Source organism: Lontra canadensis, unplaced genomic scaffold (assembly GCF_010015895.1).
Source record: "Lontra canadensis isolate GAN:19392208 unplaced genomic scaffold, GSC_riverotter_1.0 scaffold67, whole genome shotgun sequence".
Lineage (NCBI taxonomy): Eukaryota > Metazoa > Chordata > Mammalia > Carnivora > Mustelidae > Lontra > Lontra canadensis.
In genome coordinates, this window is record NW_022631061.1 from 3,243,977 (window position 1) to 3,264,207 (window position 20,231).

At 45.8% G+C, this 20,231-nt stretch overlaps 1 protein-coding gene across 1 annotated transcript in view; it reads left to right on the forward strand.

The window, feature by feature from the left end:
* Positions 1-4,718: 4,718 nt before the first annotated feature.
* The window catches only part of B3GLCT (beta 3-glucosyltransferase), a 115,809-nt gene continuing 100,296 nt past the window's right edge, over positions 4,719-20,231 (forward strand). Inside the window, exons 1-2 of the mRNA XM_032880007.1 lie at positions 4,719-5,133; positions 19,117-19,166. Coding sequence (XP_032735898.1) covers positions 4,734-5,133; positions 19,117-19,166 — 450 coding nt within the window. The 5' untranslated portion in view covers positions 4,719-4,733. The remainder of the gene's footprint in view (positions 5,134-19,116; positions 19,167-20,231) is intronic.

Consider the following 20,231-nt stretch of genomic DNA (forward strand, 5'->3'; position numbering starts at 1 on the left):
AAAAAATAAAGAATATTATTCAGCCATGAAAAAGAATAATCTTACCATTGGCAACAACATGTATGGACCTTGAAGGTATTATGCTAAGTAAATAAGTCAGAGAAAGACAAATACTAAATGATCTTTCTTATATGCAGAAACTAAAATATATATATAAGCAAACTCAGACGCAGAAAATAGATTGGTTCCCAGAGGCAGGGAGATAGAGGATAGGAGAAATGGGGGAATTATGTGTTTGTTTTTGATTTAAATATATTGAGTAATAATAAAAGGGAATGGCTTATGGAGGGGAGATCAAATATACTTAAATTGCATTTAAAAAAGTGAAATACAGATACTTCCTATTGCTCCTCTTGATTCACCTATTAGGAGCAATTCCTGAATTTTACTGAGAACAGGAGGATATGTGATTCTGGAAAGGAGAACAAAACAGTCAAGTGGATGATCTATTTCTGATCAGAAGTTTATAGGAGATAGCCTTTTTTTTTTTTTTCCCCCAGAGAAGTTTTTATACCATACAGTATCTTCAAAAGAACAGAAAACCAAAAAACCCATAGCTTTGGATTTCTGGGCTTGTCCTGGGGCCTGCCATCATGGTACCTTTTATTTTATTTCCTGGATCTTGGTTCAGTGCTGTTAGTTTGTGAGAATCCTGTGGTTAAGCCTCTTTGGGTAAACGTCTTGTTGGAAAGTCTGGCTTAATGGGTTTTACCTATGGCTTTTGAATAGCTTTGGAAGAAAAGTGAGAGCAGCTCCTCTAGGGTGTTGGAGAGACCACCTTATTTGTGTTAGTAGAGCCTTCCTCCTGGGACTTCCTGAGCACTGGCTGCAGAGCCAAGCTATGACCCCTGGATTTACCTTGAGCCATGAAGGTTCCTGCTGTGTGTCTTGTCCTTTCTTTCCCTCCCTCCCTCCTTCCTTCCTTCCTTCCTTCCTTCATTTCTCTCTCTTTTCTTTCTTTTCTTTCTTTCTTTCTTTCTTTCTTTCTTTCTTTCTTTCTTTCTTTCTTTCTTTCTTTCTTTCTCCTTTTAAGATTTTATTTATTTGAGAGAGAGAAAGCATGCATGAGCAAGGCGGGGAAGGGCAGAGGAAGGAGCAGCAGATGCTCCGCTGAGCAGGGAGCCTGACATGGGGCTCCTTCCCAGGACCCCGAGATCATGACCCGAGCCAAAGGCAGTCACTCAATCAACCAAGCCACCCAGGTGCCTCGCTATATGTCTTTTCTTCCTGTCTCACTCTTCTCCCATAGGGAATGAAGATTCTCATGCTTCTCTAAAGTTTAAAGCTTCAGGTGAAGTGATTGGGTGCTCTCCTGTTACCAGGTGAGCACTGATTCTGGGGACATGGAACACTGCTGGCAGACGGTTAAATCATAGGTCTGATGATTATAATGATCTTATGTCCTGGAGACCCAGTTTTAGACATTCCAGTTCGCTGTCAGACCCTAGGCCTGATTTCAGGTTTTTGAAAATAATCCCGAAGGTCGCTCCTGTGTGTGCAACCTGTGAGGGGCCTGTCTAGAGTGGAAAGAGTTGGAATCTGTCCCTTGGTCTTTGCTGATACAGGAACTTCCAGGTCATGGGAGAGAGAGAGCAGGCTGGGAGGGGGCTGGGTAAGAAGCCTGTGCCACCCAATGGCCACTTCCCAGAACACCACACTTCTTCGGGCTGATCTGCTTTGTGTGTATTGCACCTCTATCTGGGATGCCTTTCCTCTTTTTCTCAGCCCAGGAACCTATTTCTCCTTTAAGACCCTGCACAAGTCACTTCTGTCTTACTGATGGATTCCATGGCCACCATTTTGTTTTTCCCTCTGTATGTTCCAAAGTGTATCCTTCCACTTGTCCTGTAGCATTTATCACAGAGCAGTAAAATTACTTATGAACATTTAAAAAAATATATTTGAGAGAGAGAGAGTGCATGCATGCATAGAGGGAGAATGTTTGCACACAGAGGGAGAGGAGAAGCAGGCTCCATGGAAGCAGGGCTCCATCCCAGGACCCTGAGATCATGACCAGAACTCAAGGCAGTTGCTTAACTGACTGAGCTACCCAGGAGCCCCAGGAACTTTTTTTTTTTTTTTTTAAGATTTATTTATTTATTTTAGAGAGAGAGAGTGCACATGCTTGAAGGGGGAGGGGCAGAGGGAGAGAATCTTCAAGCCAACTCCCTGCTGAGCGTGGAACCCAGCCTAGCCTAACACGGGGCTTGATCCCACAACCCATGAGACCATGACCTGAGCTGAAACCAAGATGTAACAGCCCCTCCTTCCTCAAAAAAGGGGACTCCTCCTTCCACCCCTGCACAGAGGAGGGACATGCTTTCAGGGGCCAGTATAGGGGTGGCATCTGAAATCAAGATGAGAGAACCCCAGGAAGAGAGAGCGAAGGCCTGGTCTTTTTTTCAGATCCTAATCTTAGAGTTTAAGAGATTTATTTTTCCCCACTGAAAGCTGTCCCCTTACAGTTGGTGTTTCAGATGGCACGCGGTGCCTCACCACGAATCTGTTAGCGTCCTCACGGGCACATTTTGTTCCAGGAAGCTCTCAACTTGTTTTTGGGAGAGGAACTCCCAGGAAGTCCATTTATCATGTGACTAGAGTAAGTGAAAGGTAATCCTTTTTAAAATGTGAGTTATGGAGCTTCGAAATGTGCCATTTATCTATGTCTGCTGTGGAACGGGGGAACATCAGGGCAGGTTTATTCCTTAAACAGAGTGTGCTCTCCATTGTCTTTAGGGCTCCGTACCCCACACCCTGTTCCAGAGCACAAAATACTCTCCTATGGTGAATTCTGCGGAAAACACTGATGCACCTGGAGTTCCTTGTTACCAAACATTAAGTATGTCTTTGAACACATGCATGGTAAGCAAGCTGCTTAATTAGGCTTCCGCGTCTATGTAAACACGCTTTTGTTTAATATTCGATATCAAATATATTTGAGGAATATTTTTTGGGAAGAAAGCTAAACAGCTTTGGAAACTGGAAAACTTCTAGAACTCTTAACCAGGCAGGTACATTTTAGAAGATGAAAGGGATCAATGCGGTCAACCATAAATTGGAAGAGCGTCACTAAAAAAAAATGAAAGAATTCTTAGATTTCTCTTCCCTTTGTATAAAAATAGTGCGACATGTAGCCACAAACCCTGGCTGAATGGAACAAGATGGCACTATTTGCATTCACACAAAATGGGTAACACACAAGTTATTTAGTTCCCGGTTTTAAGAAGTCTGTGTAAACCAGAGAGAGAAAACCCATAGCCTCCGAGCTTCCTTTTTTTTTTTTTTTTTTTTTTTTTAAAGATTTTATTTATTTGAGAGAGAGCATGAAAGGCGAGGGGCAGAGGGAGAAGCCAGCTCCATGATGAGCAGAGGGCCCGATGTGGGACTTGATCCTGGGACTCCAGGATCATGACCTGAGCCGAAAGCAGTTGCCTAACCAACTGAGCCACCCAGGTGCCTTCCGAGCTTCCTTTTAAAACCCTTGCTGCAGATGCTGAACTGAGAAGTGACAATATCCTAACATATTCAAGGTTAAACCCCTGAATGGTCTTCACATTTACTTATTTATTTTTAAGATTTTTTATTTCGCAGAGAGAGAGAGAGAGAGAGAGCACAAACAGGGGGAGGGGCGAAGGGAGAGGGAGAAACAGGCTCCTTGCTCAGTCCCAGGACGTGGAGATCATTACCTGAGCCAAAGGTAGACGCTTAAAGACTGAGCCACCCAGGTGTCCCTGGTCTTCTCATTTATAAGGCTCAAGACAATAAACATTTATTCCGCACCTGCTTTGCTATTAGCCCAACATCTTACTTGTATTCCTATCACCGGACACTGGTCTTCATTTCACATTTAGCAAGTCAGTGAACGTTGCACATCCATGTGGAAGACACTGGTGTTGGTACGTGCTTAGCACAATCCCAGACACAGAGTAGGCACCCAGAAAACATTAAGTATGAATGAGAACATGAACACAGCCTTCATGAGATCATGGTCTAATCTCAGGTAAGTGATGGGCACTTGGTCCCATTTACCTTCTAAGAGAGAGACATGAGCCAAGGCTTTGGTGGAGGCAGGAAGCACTGAAGAACCATTAGAGGGTACTGCTTTTCCCTTCTGCCCACCACATAACACAGTGGAGCCAGCCCTCTGCCAGGGCTACCACATCTCCTGGCTGGGGAGGGAGCACCTGGACAGTCCCATGGGAACAAAAGGGACTCTCCACATGAGGTCACTAGACTTCTCTGTATTCCAATTTAATTTTTTTTATGGGACGTTTTGAATAAAACACAACCCCCCTCTTCCATTATGGTGAACACTTAAAATTACATTTATACGAAATTACATTTACGCTAACTTCTATTGAAAGCCAAATTCCAGGCTTAAGCTATTGGCCAAATCCCATTAAAAAAAAAGAGGATATTAAGTAAATTAGTTGAGCTGATTAAAAACACCTCCATCAACGTAGAACACGGGTGCCAACAATATTAAGAGTTGAATTATTGATTTCTTTTTAAATAGCAGATGGTACATTAGGAGGGAGGAAAAGCGACTCGGCTTCCCGTCTCCTCCCTTCCCCGCCCCCACTTCCCCTAGTCCCTTTCTTTGGGAGTAAGGAGGGGACTCACTGATCGACTCAGGAGAGCCGAGAAAGGGAGGTGAAGGAGTAAGGTGGGAGGACAGGAAGGTAGAAGATGGGGCCTAGGTAAGGGAGAAGGAAAAAAAGGAGTGGAGAATAATGACCGCAGGGAGCGGGGGGCCACAAGCCTGGAAGAGGGTCGCTGTCCTAGTGAAGGTGCAGTCATCTCTACCCTCGCCCGGCGGCGGGACCCCAGGCACCGCTGCGAGCCAGGCGGGCGCTGGAACTGGCACGAGGACGCTCCCGAAGGCGGCCGCCAGAGGGCGCGGCCGGAGCCGGCGCGGCGGAGCGCGAGGAGGGAGGAGGGGAGCCGGCGGAGAAGGGTCAGCCGCGGCGGCACGGGCGACAGCGGCAGCCGCGCAGCTCGGCTCCGCGCGCGTCTCCCGTCCCCGCGCCCCAGTAGGGCGCCCAGCTCCCGCCGCCGGGATGCTGCCGTCCGCTCGCCGCGGCCGCCGCCTCGCGCTCCCGGCACTGCTCTCGCTCCTCACCTGCTCACTGGGTAAGTAGCGGGCGGCCCGGGCGCGAACGGGAGAGGCGTGGGCTTCTCGGGCGCTGCCGCCCGCGTCCCGCGTCCGCGCGCCGAAGAGGGTGCCGGGCGGCCCAGCCCTGCCCCGCGGGCGCCCGTGTCCCGCCGTCCCGTCCCTGCCGCGCCGGCGGCAGCGCCCTCTCGCGGCGTCCGGGTGGGGACCCGGCTCTCCCGGACCCCGGGGCGCGGCGCGCCCGGCCCCTTTCGGCTCGCCGGGTCCCACCGCCGCCCCGGCCCCGCTCGCGTCTGCCCGCCTCCTTCCGCCAGGAGCTGGCGGCCGGCCGAGCCGGGAGGGCGAGGCGCTCACCCCCACAGGAAGCGCTGAGTAAATGTGCAACTGCAAGAAACTTTGAGAGCGGGGAAGCGGCGGTCGCGGTCCCGCCCCCCTGCCTTCCGCCCGAGTCCCGCCTGCCCCGCAAGCCCCACACGCCCCGCGCGGGCGCCGCCGACTGGAGGCGGGCGGGCCCGGCGGCCCGCTCGCCGGGCCGGGGCGGCCCGCTCGCCCTGCACCTCCGCGCGGGGCAACCGGGGGCTAGGGACGGCACCCGCCGACCCAGATCCGCGCGCCCTGCAGGGGCTCTCTGCGGGGGTCTTCCGGCCGTGCCCGGGTCTCCAGGGCTGACATGCCAACTTGGCACCAGCCCTTCTAATCATTCCTAGGTTAGGAAGGGAGGGTCGGGGTGCCCGGCAGGGCCTTCAGTGGGTGCGGTGGTGGCGTGGCAGAGGCGGTGGGGGCATTCCCCAGTCTTGGGTCTTTAAGGGGGAAAATTAGAGAACACTTCTGGGAACAGTGCTTGTCGGGTTTGCTGCTGCCGTAATGCCCCTTTCCTTTTTTCTTCCGTTCTCCTCACTGGAGCATTTTCTCCCCTTAATCGTAAAATGATGTGGCAAAGTTAAAAAAAAATCGTCCTGATTGACCTATATGGTGAGATTTGTTCAAATTTGAAAGATTGGGGGAAAATGACTCCCTTTTCAGTGTTCTCGGGGTTATTGTCCTCTAACCCGGATTTTGTGTTTGCAGTCTGTTAAAAGGCAGTAATTTCAGATTTTTAGAAATGGCAGAATAGTGCAATTTGGGAAGAGACATAGCGTTACTGCACATTGCTTTTTGGTAGCCCACTGGAACCTGTATAGCTCGTTTTTATTTGGATTTAAACTCTCCGAATGAGGACCTTATTTGCGTACCCTTCGCTTTTCTATAGGTGCTCAGTAAGTGTGGGAAAACCGAGGGAGATTAATTGTTAATTAATTGTTCACATGCATGATTAAGTAAGCAACAATGTAATTAAAAATGTTGGGACACCTTGGGCACAGAGAACTGTAATTGACGGTGCGGAGCAACTGAACGTGGAGGAGATCTGCTTTAGTGGAAGAAATAATGCATTGCTGGGAGGGGGGCAGCCCAGGGAGAAGGGGAGTTTGGAGGGGTGGGAAATTGACTAGGTGACTCTTGGCTACATCAGTTGGCTTGCTGCCTGGAAGTTTTGCACCTAACCAAATAGGGTGGGTGGTAGCTGAAATTGGCATTCTATTTATAGCACTGCACTTTATAATGGTGTACTGGGGATATAATATTTGTACATAATATATTCAATGTAGGGGCTGAAATACATTTGTATTGCTGTGTGTGTCTATTTTTTACTGCACTTAAGGGAATATCTGTACTGTCCAAACTTGATAACACATTAAAGGACAGTCAGAATGAAGCAAAATGTCAACACATTTTTAGAGATGTCTATTAACATTGTGAAGTTGTCAGATAAGCACAATAAATAAGACATAAAACCTATTAAAAGGTCCCTGTGAGACATTTGGCTTTGTGAACTGGCTTTCATGCGTTGGTACAGACAAGAAGTTGTATTCTTCGAGGTCTGAAGTAAATTATGAGCTTGGTTTATTGAGCTCTGCTTTGGTGGTGTTGGGGGAGCTCCCAGATGCAGAAAGATGTGGTACCCAATCTATAGATCTCTAAACCAGGGCTCTTGGATCTTGCTAAAACGGAGATTATGTTAGGAATTTTGAGGCATGTGAACAATCCTGATTGCTTAAAAATACTCTAAATATACCCTCGTTAGTTTGGCCTGGGTGTATATATATATATAGTTTAGTTTTCCCACAAACTATAGCATATTCTCTTGAGTTGTTAGAGAAAAGTCAATATAGAAAATTTATTTTAAACCCATATGATTATACAGACCAAATTCACTGCAACTTCAGTTCTAGAGTCCAGTGCCAGTTCTAGAATCAGATTTATTCACACCTCTACGTCAGCTCCTAGTGGGTCTGAGCTCAGTTTTCTCATATAAAACAGGAGACATAGACTAGATAAAATACCAGAACTTTGCCATTTCTTATAGTTTTAATGTACTGAGTCTCTTGTGGCAGAGATTGCTATCTGCTACTCAGTTACCCGTAGTTCCTTCCTTTTCTGACTAAAAAAACCTCTTAGATAATCAGGAATGAGGGCACCTCGGTGGCTCAGTCCTTAAGCATCTGCCTTCTGCTCAGGTCATGATCCCGGTGGAATCAGGCCCCGCATTGGGCCCCTGCTTGGTGGGAAGCCTGCTTCTCCTTCTCTCACTCCCCTTGCTTATGTTCCCTCTCTCACTGTGTCTCTCTCTGTCAAATAAATAAATAAATAAAATCTTAAAAAAAAAAAGATAATCAGAAATGTTGGGTGACTATATTTGGAGATAGGACCTCCAAGGAGATAATGCAGGGTAAATGAGGTCATAAGGGTGGGGCCCTAGTCCAACGGGACTGTGTCCTTATTCTTTTCTGAAGGGGAAGAGACACCAGGGATGCACTCAAACAGAAAAGGCCATTGGAGGACACAGTGAGAAGACTTTTCTACCTGCAAGCTAAGGAGAGAGGTCTTAGCAGAAACCAGCCGTGTTGGCACCTTAATCTTGGACTTCTCGTTTCCAGAGCTGTGAGGAATAAATTTCCGTTTGTCTATCGTTGTTGTTAAGGCGGCCCTAGCTGACTAATAATACAAGGAGCGAGGGGAAGGATGGAGGAATTTCATGGTGGTGGTGGTGGCAATGGTGTGTCCAGGGAAAAGAAGTTTCTCAGTGGCCCTTGCAAGCAGGGGCAGCCACTGAATTACCTGTAGTGATTTTTGGGTGGGTTTCTTTGTGAAGTTTGTTAAAGGTAGCTGACCCAGTTGGGATGCATGCTTTTTGTTGTTCTTTGGTTGTTTGCTTGTCTTTGTTTCATCTTCCTTCCCATTGTCTGTAAATCTGATGGTTGGAACCAGGGTGGTCATCTTGTGACCATGAGGTGACCTTGAAGACAGAAGCCAGTAGTAAGGATGGTGGGGCAGAAAGGATAGCAGTGCCTGCCTGGGTGCCTGAAGGATGTGGAGCACCACACCAGCCCTGGGTCCCTTTTTCCAGACTTGTATTGCAGGAGATTAAAAATAAACCTCAGTCTTGTTTAAGCCTCTGTTGAGTTTTCTGTTACGTGCAGCAGCCAACCTAATCCTAACTGATACATCTGTGAAGAAGCTCATTTGAACCAATGGTAAAATAATAAGATGCTAACTTTTATCTTTCTTATCCCTGTTTCTACTCTGTATGTGTCAGGATTGAATTTGTTAGCATCCACCAAAATTAGGGTTGATTTTTTTTTTTTTTTTTTCTCATTCTGGTCCGGTTCTCGCTCAGATTCTTTTTACTGCAGTGAGTTAGACATTTTAGGACACCAAGAGTCAGACCTGATCGCAGGTTATTGTGTGTGTGTGTGTGTGTGTGTGTGTGTGTGTGTGTATGTGTTTTAATTTTTGATTTTTAAACCCTCCTTTTACTTCTTAAGCAGCTATGACTGATAGAGAGTTTACCCATCTGGATGAGTTCTTGTCCAGATAGTCTGGGGTTTCCAAGTAGACGTGGTTCTCTTGGTTATGGATTTGACTCAAAGGAGTTTGTCTATAGCCAACAGTCAAGCTGTTTATCAGGGGGGCAGATAAGGAGAGGGGGAAAAGCTGTTTATCAGGTGGGATGGTGGGGTGGTGGGGGTCGGGAGGGAGGAACTATCCTGACCCTTTTGTTAACTTGTTCGGAGGCAAGCATTGTGGGCCTAGTACTTGAGTAAGTCCTAATACTGACTTCATTTGGACCACTAAGAGGCAAGTTTTTTTGTTTTGTTTTGTTTTTTGCTTTTCATTAGAAACATAAATCAGGATGTTTCTAGGCACAAAGGGATTATGGGGGATTCGCAAATGTTATTATGTTTTGCCTCTCTGTAGCATTATGGACAATCCATCTTTGGCGTTGCCAGATTCTTGGTAAAGAATAGTATATAGGAGTGTTAATTCCATCTTTCCCAACACAAAGGAAAGTTTAGCGAGTGTTGGGGGTTCATCAGATCTATTATTGATTGAGAGTCTCCCTTAATTCCATGTTTCAAAGCTCTATTCACTAAGCCACTCCCTAGAGGAACCCAATTCAGTGTAGGCGCTGATTTGCACTCCTAGAAAATGTTAACAGTTCAAAAATAGTATTAAAAGAAAGAACTGTACTTGGAATTTTTTTCATTTATTCCATTGAGTATCTACATATATCAGACACTGGGGATATTGCAGGAAGAAGACAGATCGAATCTGGCTTTCCCCTGGTGGAGCAGGCAGTCTCCAAGGGGAAGGTGACATTAAACACTACACAAAACAAATCGCACTGTGCTCAGTGCCCTGGCAGGGGACTCCTGATGCTGGGAGAATGCCAGGCAGGGAAATGGAGGGCTTTAGCCTGGAGTCTGGAGTAGTGGTTCTCAATAGGGGGCGTTCTTGCCCCTCATGGAGAATTTGTCAATGGCTAGAGACTTTTTGGTTGTGGCAGGGAGTGCTACTGGCATCCAGAGCTGGGGCTCTGAGGGATATCCTACCATGTGCAGAACAATCTCGCCCTCCAAAGAATCTGTGATCTGGTCTATTGTTGATGGTGCTGGGTGCCGGGTTAAGAAACCTTGGAGTAGGGAGTCAAGGAAGACTTTTTGGAGGAGGAGACATCAGAACTCAGACCTGAAGGGGAAGCTGAGAGCAGTTAAGTGGAAGAAGGGGACATGCCCAGGAGGGGAAAGAGCTTGTGCTGGAGGAACACAACCGAGAAAGGACCGGACTGGAGAGATTCAGAGGGGCTGGGAAGTTCAGTGGGGGTTGGGCAATGCAGGTCTTACAGAGGAAGGTAAGGATTTTGGGCTTTGTTCTCAGAGCAGTGGGAAGTAGCTGAGGGGCTGCAGTGGGAGAGTGACATGGTTTAACCTCCTGTTGTAAGGAACGCTCTGTGGTTGTCCCATGGAACAGAGATTAGAGGTGACTGGTGAGGACTTGTGGGACCAGCGAGGAGGCTGCCGGAATCAACTACATGAGAGATGATGAAGGCAGCTGATGGGAGCAGTGGGCTGAGAGGAAGGAGGGGGTCAAAGATGAGTCAGGTTTCTGTCATGAGCTGTGGGTGGGTACCAGAGCTGTTTACTGATACAGACACTAATGGAAAAGGACCAGATTTTAACTTTTTTTAAAATTGTAGTTAAATAATATAAAGTTTCTTTTAACCATTCTGTGGCATTAAGTACCCAGACATTTTTTTAAAATTTACTTTAATTTTAGAGGGAGGTGAAGATGAGGAGTTCACTTTGGACAAAGTGAGTTTGGGGAACGTGAGATGTTCAGGTGGGTGTCATGTAGGCAGTTGGATTTGTGGGTCTGGAGCTCAGAGGAGAGATTGACTGCAGAGAGATTTGGAGGGGCAATTTGAGTAGATTTTTTTTTTTTTTTTTTTTTTTTAAAAGAGGAGAGAGTCTTAATTGGCAAAATAAATCCATTTAAACTTTCATTCAAAATGTATGGGTACCCAGGATTTGGTAGAAGCTGGGACAGAAAATCATCTTTATCTGTGTGATGTAAAGTTGTAGGCTTATACCAAAAAATGAGAAAGGGTATCCTCAAATAAGATTAGAATGTATCTCAGTTGTAACAATGCCATCTTCACCTAGGGATATGACTTATTTTCACTACTGAAAGAATATTTTATGGTCTGAAAAGGTGATATGCTTTAGTTTACATCATTGCTTGCTGTAAGAAGCCGAAGGCTCTTTCCACATCGTGCTGAATTTATCTTTTCCAGATCCTTGAGGGTGGATATACTGGAGCTTGTTTTTCGTTTATGAGGTGAAAGAAGTAAAGGAAGGTAAATGGCCAAGGCCTGTTGGAAAAATCATGCCATTCCTTTCCCTTGAGAGTCTGTTTAGCTGTGTACCCCAGTGTGTCAGACTTCAGCACACAGGAGAATCCCCTCAGTGCCTTGAAAAGTTTCCTTTGTTATGGGGCCCCTTGTTAAAAGGCAGATTATGGGTTCCCACCTCCAGATTTTTCTGACAAAAAAAATCTGAGATGAGGCCTCTAGATTTGCATTTTTAGAAGGCCCCAGGTGGGTCGTATGTGCTAGCAGGTGCAGGAACCCTGCCTGGGCACAGGTAGAAACTGGGACTCTGGCCAGCCAATTTTCTTGCATATCTGTAGAATGTAAAGATGATTGCTGGCTGCTTTGTTTTTAAAATGAAATAAGGAGCTGTTTCTGAGACAGCAAAGCGTGGACTTGAGGCTTGATATGTCTTGCTCAGATATTTCATCACCTCGGGAAAGGAACCAGAAACCCCAGAATTCAAACAAAGCACTCTTTCTCTGGTTCCAGCATCCTTTGGAAACAGGCAGGTTTTCAAATGCTGCTGGAGGGGCTGTAGGAGGAGGACCATGAGTCTCAGAAACTGAAGAGTGGGTTGTTTGAGCAAAGGTGTTTGGACAGTTGACAAGTTCCTAACAGCATTAGAACATCTCAGCCTGTGGCTACCGTGGATTCAGTGGTGCTGTTGGGGTGGGGAGGGGCTTCTAAAACCACTTTTTATATTGTAGAAATAAGATACCCCCAATTTAAGCAGAGACTGTATAAGTTAGCTTGACAGTTAACTGTTCAGTGCTGCTCGTACAATGCAAAGGGATCATACGAAGGGCTGATTTTTTTGGTGGTGAGTTCGTTCTGGAGTGGGCTGTGCGACGGGGGTTTCTTCTGACCCTTAGCTATGACTCAACCTAGGAAACCTGCTCGTGAGGGTGGTGTTTTGAATCTCCCCCGAAACTCTGTTTCCCTTGGCATATGGGCTTTCCTATTATTTGTTTAAATGATATAGGAATCAAAGAAGCAAATGATCTTTGTCTTTCTAAAATATACAGTTATTTCCTATTTCCTTTTATTTTCTTTCTATTTACTTTCCTTTCTATAAGTAGGTTTACCCTCTGGCACAGAGACTGTATTGGTCCTGGCCAGCTGTGTTGCCAAGGGAAAAAAAAATCTATATTCCAAACTCCCTTGCCCATTGACTTCTTTGATAAAACCAAAAAAGTGTTTGAGATGGAGTAAGACCAAACAGGGGTATGTAGTGAGCGGCTCAAAAGAGGACTGTCATGTCGGTGTGCTCACTGCCACACTTGAGGGGAGGCAGCTCCCCCCTCCTCAATCTCCATTCCTTCTCTCAACCGGCTGGTCACCTTGTAAGTGGTGTGGAACCCACAGAGTGGGGCACAGCGGTTCCCTGACCTTAATGTTGTCCGGCTGTCTCCTTGCGGAATTGCGCTGGCTTCCTCCCCAGGGCAGCATCTCTCTTCCCGAGTTTGCTCTTTGGCACCTGAGCAAAAGGCTCCAATCATTCTTCTCACAGGCCAGGTACTGTCCTGCTCCTGTACATACACCAACGTAACTCATTCTTGTTTAGTTTCCCCCCTTTACAGGGATGGAGGCAGAGGCTCTGAGAGCCAAAGTCACTGGCCCGGTGTTGTTGAGCTACTAAGTGGCAGAGCCTGGATTTGAAGCCACGAGGCGGGAGTCTAGGTTCTGTGCATCCGACCAGCGTGCTGTGCTGGTCCTCCTCATGGGCCAGGCCCTGGAGGCCACCTCTCCTGGGCCACACCTCTTTCCGTCGCACTTTGAAGCTTTACAGAGAGAATGCCTGGGAAGAACACCTTATAAACTCCTTAAACAATTGCCTTCTCTCTAGCTTCTCTCTGCCTGGAGTGCCCTTCCCTGCTGCTGGATATATCCCCTGGAATGGCCTCAGCACCTCAGGGTGTTGGGAAGCAGACTGAGTTTTTCCATGCATTTGCTCCCCCGGCTTTATTCTCGGGCTTGTGAATGGCACCTCAGTGTGCTCAGCTGCTTCCTCTGCAACCCGGACTCACCTACGCTCCTTTCCTCTCACCAACCCCTATGGACTCTCCCTTCCCTGCCCCGTCTCCTGGTAGCATCGGACTCCTGGACGGTAGATTCTGCTGCTTAAATATCTCCAACACCCCGCGTTTGCTCACCACTCACCACGCCCAGGCACTGCCTCATCCGAATTCTGTCCCGTCTCTCCCATTACCTGGCTCCATTAGCTTCCTAGCTGTCATGTTTGTGCCTTTTGTTTTGTCCCCCCACAGCCCCACCCAACACTACTCTGGAAACCTGTCACACATTTTAACATGGTACTCGCATTGATAGAAGCTTTTCATGGCCCTTACAATAAAAGCAGACCCTCTAACACTGAGCCCTTTCATGACATGGCCCTGCTGTCTCCAGTCCCATCTCTAGCCTCAGTCTCTCTCCTCCCCGACAGGTGTCCATGTCCCAGACATTCTGTCCCCACAGGTGGCATATGGGCATATGGGCATCCACGTCACATTCTCTTCCCTCCCCACAGGCATGCAGCTCTAGTTCCTCCCCTCGGGTGTCCGTGCTCTGGGTACACTAAACTATTCAAACTTTGATGCAGAAACCTGTTTCCAGGCATCCTTGCTCTTATAACTTGAAGTCTCTGCTGCTTGGAATTTGCTTGCTCAAGCACCGTGTTGAGTTTGGCCCAAGCAGTGCTTTGCTCTCTGGAAGCCTCCCTTCCCTCTGCTGCCCTGCCTTGGGTGAGACGGCCTCTGTCAACACCCCAGGTGCTCCCTCAGGGACTCCCATTAGAGTGACAGCCAGCGGAGCGGGCGCTTGTGCACTTGGTTGTTGACTGAGGGACTTGTGTCTCACATCAGCTCCTTGGGCAGCTGCTTACTCATGTTCCCCAGCGCCTAGCAGAACGGGTGACGCTGGTGCACACAGCCACTCTGGTGTTCTCCTGCACAAATCAAAATGTAAACTAATATTAATGACAGTAACTGCTAAGGCCTAAAGCACATAGCGTGTGTCAGGCCCTGTTCTAGAAACAAACACCTGAGAAACCATTTGATCTTTGGCCACATGCCAGGGCTGGTTCTATCCTCTGCCCATGTGGAGTGCCAGGGACCCTCCATCCCCAGTTTGGACGGGGATGCCTCAGGGTGGGTGGCTGGAGCAGCTACCCCGTGTGTGCACAGCCCCAGGGACAGTAGATCTGAGGAGGCGGAAGGAAAGGCAGGCTCTGCCCTCTGTCGCTGCGTCGGGGTGCATGCATTTCTGGTCGCTCTGCCTGCGTGGATGATCTTCAAAGCAGGTAATTGGAACTAAGTAAGTCAGCTGTGGGCTGCACATCTGGAGTTGAAGGCCTCCTCTGGGGAACTTGGAATTCAACCTGGAAAGCTCCAGGGAGCTGGAGCCACTTGGGGAGGAGCTGTGCTGGGTGAAACGTTTCTCGTAAGTAGGTCACAGGAAAGAAAGGGAAGCCCCACAGGCTCCCTCCCACTGTGTGTCAGAAGAGAAAGTGGGGCAGAGCCTGTGTGAGACCCTGAGAGGTGCCGGGGGCCCAGCTGCAAGCTTTGTCCTGAATCCAGAGCTAGGGACACACGGTTCCATTCCTTGCCTCCCTCCAAGCTCCAGGGTAGGGCCCACGACCACCTAGACACCGCCTAGACCCACAGCAAACCATTGCCCCACCAGTGGCTTATAGCAGCATCAGTTGAGCTATGAACACACTGAGATCCACGCTAAATGCTGTGTCTTATCTCAGTTAATCGTGGCAGCACCCCTCTGAGTGGAGTTATTGAGTGTCTCAGTGGTTTCTGTTTTTGTGTGTGTGTGTTTAATCTGGTTTCTATGATAGATGTTCCTGGGAGAGTCTGGGAGGACAAACCAGGAAAGAGGAGCAAAACAGCACGAGGAACTGGGAGGGACAATCATCTTTCCTGTGGGGGCCCCCGGGGTCCCTTGCTCACTCCCAGGAACAAGAAAAGATGGTTGATTATGGTTTCTTAAATGCGTTGCAATTAATTCCTCTCCAGTTTTCTGGCACTCTAGGGCTTAGGCTGGCCTATAAATCTTAGTCCCAGGTTAGTTGTAAAATCTTGACTTATCTCTTAGAATAGGTGTGCTAACACATTAGTTGGCTTGAATTATTTAAAGTTATCTCGGAAAGGTCTTATTTCTATTGCCCGTCCTGATTTGCACTTTAAATATAGTTCCCTGTAGCAATTCACAGGAATTCATGTTGAAAATAGAAAAGGGAAAATTACTTTTAAACAGCAGTTTGGCATATAAGAGCATGATTTACCTTGGAATAGTTCTCCAACTGCACATTAAGGCCAAGCTTCCAAGAATATTTTTTCCCCACTGAATTTGGAAATTAATATGAAGCCAAACAATAAATATCCATCCCCAGGTGGCCACTCCCTTTGGCAGAGTTGGGGGACCCTTTCCTCCTTCCTTCTTCCCCCCACCCTGGGCCATGCAGTCATAAAGTCCCACTGTGTGACAGGTAATTTCTTACCTCACTTGCTAATTTTTCTTACTTTCTCCTTTAATTTTACCGTTTCTCCTTCATTTGCACCAACTGTGAAAGCCAGGATCTTGTGGGTAGGAATTTTGTTAAGGATTCATTATTTTAAGATTGGGTTTATTAGTGGTATAGCATAATCTGTGCCTTCAAAATGCATTTGGTTCCTTGGTGATTTGTTTTATTTAGATTACAGAAACACAAAGGAAAAACCAACTAGTATTTTTTTATGTTTAATGAGGATTATCTTGCCATGTGATTTGCTTTTATACCTGAAAGTAACTGATGCATTTCTTATCTTATTGCTTTATTTATTTATTTAGTAAGGTTTATGCCTAACATGGGACTTGAACTCATGACTCCAAGATCAAGAGTCACACACTCTACTGACTGAGCCAACCAGGCACCTCTTTGTTACGGCTTTAAACATCATACACTTTATTTCTATCATGGGGGAAAGGTGTTCTTAATTTCACAGCAGAGTGTGATAGGGACAAATGACAGTTTTCTGTGTGTGTGTGTGTGTGTGTGTGTGTGTGTGTGTGTGTTTTAAAGGGTATTTTAAATCTAGGCCTTTGTGGTTTTGGAGGGAACTAAAATCTAGTTTACTTTTGCTTCAGTTAAGCTTTGCCTGAATAGAGGTATGCTGTCTTGATTATGACAAGGAGGATTTGTGGAATTAACTTGATTTATTAGGAATGTCTTCCCTCCATGTGATTCCTACATGAAACATTATGAAATGACATTAGCTGCTTACTTATGAAAGGTGATGTGTTAGTAACTTGCAGAACCCATGCCAAATAAAGACCTGTTTTCTTTAGTATTGAGTCTGCCTTCTAAAGGGCTTTTGTATTGACATACTCTTCCTTTTACATAGCCATCTGGCCTGCAAAAAAAGTGAGGGAAGACTAAATCCTGGTTATTAGATGATGAGTCACTGAACGTGTTAAACTGAGAAGGGTTTTTTTTTTTTTTTTAATCTTGACAAAAGAGGGAATTTTAGCCCAGAAAGCTTTAACTGTCTGTGTTTGGAATTAAGAATTGATGGAGTCAGCAGAGACGGATTTTGGACTCAGAGTCGTGTCTTAGATTGACCACAGTTGTCATATCTTGCAAGTTGTTTGGATGTTCTGTTTCTTGGAATTCTGTGGTGCTGAGTGATATTAACGTGTTGTGACTTCCCTACTAATGCTCATTAGTAATTCTATTTTTGGTATCTTCTTGAGGGTTTTAAAAAATGTGCCTGCTAGTTTGGAGGTAAATCAAATATGACAAAACCAAAGAATCAAATACCCAGAAGCAGAATTTAAAATGCTGTTTGGGGTTAAATCATTCCTCTCTTCTTAGAATTTAATGAATGATTTGGGCTTTGTGGTTGTCTTCTTGTGTGTGTGTGTGTGTGTGTGTGTAAAATGAGAAAGTAGAGCAGATCCTACTGTGAATAAATTGTTGTTGGGAGGACAAACTAAATTTCTTCAATTTGCTTGGTGGATTGTACCTTGTGGAAGGAGTAGACAGCCTGTAAATGATGGGATCCCAGTGCCATTGTAAAGACTTTTATTGATTGAATAATTGATTGATTTATGAGTATTTATTGACCTTCTTCTGTGTGCTGGCTGTGTTCTAGGTATGGTGCAGGCAGTCAAAACCACATTCCTCTGTGCCTGGGTGGCTCAGTGGGTTAAAGCCTCTGCCTTCGGCTCAAGTCATGATCTCAGGGTCCTGGGATCGAGCCCCACATGAGGCTCTCTGTTCAGCAAGGAGCCTGTTTTCCCCTCTCTCTGCCTGTCTCTCTGCCTACTTGTGATCTCTGTCTCTGTCAAATAAACAAATAAAATCTTAAAAAAAAACACATTCCTGCCTTCATGGAGCTTGTAATAAACTAATATTTAAGACAAGCAATAAATAAATATAAATATGTATTATGATGGTGAGTGCTCTGGAGAAAAAGAGTGAAGAAGGTAAGGAGGGGTGGAGTTGGGGATTATTATTTCTAGGAGGTGGTCTCAGGGAGGCCTCCTGTAACATCTGCTGTTGTCTACATTCCACACGTAGAGGTTCATTTAGGTTACATTTTCGATTTCCCCCTGCCTTTTGAAATGTCATCCTGGAAATGGAAATGATTAAAGGATGTCAGTCATTTGCATCTTCGTGTGAATGTTTTCCATTATTTCCTTTGAGCACATGTTAATGGAGAGAGAACTGGAGGCAGTGGATGTCTGGGGGTGGGGTTGGGTCTGGGGTGGGGGTGAGGTTGGAGGGGTCCGAATGGAGGAAGCTGTCTGCTGCTTCTCAGGAGGTTCTCCTCCATTTTCCTGGGAGACCTACCACCAAAACCCCTTGTACTACATTATTACTCTGCCGAATCGGCTGTCCAACACTTTTCATGCATGACTGCTCTATGCTATTGCCCATTTTCTAACTGGAGAAAGCAAACTCTATGAGGTGCTTTTCTCTTAGCTCCTCAGGAGAAATGCACCATCAAGTTAAAGTACATTATTTTTTTGTCTGGTTAACCTTCCTGATTGTGGTGTTTATTATTTTGCTTCGTATTTTCAAAGTCTTCCTGTCATGTTCTTGTTAGTGTTATAATTATTATTTTAAATGTAGAGACTAGGTGTGTCTGGAGGGATATCTTTATCCATTTCTGGGGTCCAACTCAAAACCTGAAATCCTTCTAAATAGGGAGTGATTTGAATTCCCTTCCCCCTCCTGGCCCCATTGCGTGAGTGGGCTCTGTGCAGTCACCCATTGTCCGCACCACACTTCTAACCTGGCAGCCCCTGAGAATGAAAGCTTGCCCCAGATTCAGCTCGGGTGCCTGCCAGGCTCTGCAGTGATTGTGTGAGTAGGAATTTGTGCCGCTTCCCTCTAGATTCTCAGAAATTCCCCTTCGCTTTAGAAGGCACCAGAATCAAGCTTGCTGAAAAGTGTATTTTGTACGCATCTCTTTTGTAGTTTATATCCAGAGACACAAATGGTATACAGATTCTAATTTCTTTGATGTAATATTTCTTTCACTTGGTAGGCTAAGCACATTAGCTTCCCACTGATGAATAATTTCAGGTCCGGAGATGAAGGTGGCCCGCCGGGCGGGCTTGTAGCAGTGCAGCTGCTTTTAAAAATGAGCAAAATATGCCTTATTAAAGAACCCTATTTTTCTCATTTTAAGCACAACTGTTGAATGTGAGAATGAATCTTAATTGATAATTTAATGGAAAAATGTTTTCTGTTTTCCAGCTTTTGCTTTGGTTTCTGAAGATATAAAGAACGAGGTCAAGCAATCTAAGGTACTATTCTCGTGATCAAATCTATTCTTCCTGTCTGAGATTCATTTGTATTTTCTTTAATGGGAGCTGTAATGATTTTGTCTTTCAACAGTTATCAGTTTTTTTTTTTAAATGGATTAATGAAATGTTGGTCAACATAGATTTTTTTTTAATTAATTATTTATTTATTTGATAGACACAGATCACAAGTAGGCAAAGAAGCACAGAGAGAGAGAGAGGAAGGGAAGCAGGCTCCCTGCCGAGCCCGATGCGGGGCTCCATCCCAGAACCCCGGAATCATGACCTGAGCCAAAGGCAGAGGCTTTAACCCACTGAGCCACCCAGGCGCCCCTCTACATAGATTTTTAATCCCTAGTGGCAAGCTACACATAAGCTTAAAGTCCTTTAATAATGGTTTAAGCAGACCAAGTAGGTTTCAAATTTCATTTTAAGAAAAAGTATTTTGAAATGGAGTTAGACATTTTAGAAGTCTTGCTTGGAGGCCGTAGTTTTGTCTAGTCTGACCACATCTGAACTTGGGCTTCATTTTCCCAGCCTGAGAAAGGAGTCTTAGGCTATGTCCCTTGGGTCACAAGAGCCTGACTATCCCTCTCCCTGAAGGTGGCACTGTGTGAGAGTCCCCAAGGGTGACTGCCAGGCTCCTTGCATGGTCGGACCCAGGAACCGACACCTGGGGGACCAATGAAGACAGGACAACACTTATCCAAATCTCAGAGCTGCTGCTTTTTTTTTCATCATCAATTGCATTCAGGAACTTTGCTTAAAGTTTACCATATAGGCTTTGCACTAGATGAATTTAGCAGATGAGAAAGAGAAACAGTATTTTTTTTTTTTTAAGAGAAACCATATTTTAAAAATATAAATTGTCTTTATCATATTAGTTAAGGCTCAGTTGACTTGATTTTTTTTAATCCCACAATTAGTATAAAAGCATTTCTAAAAAGGATGTTTCTTTTGTCAACAGAGTATTATCTGTTCTAACTGTGCTGTGTGTTTCCTATACAGGAGCAATAATAATGATTTCCTTTGGTTTTAAGATCCTTTATGGTTATGGTTAATAAAATA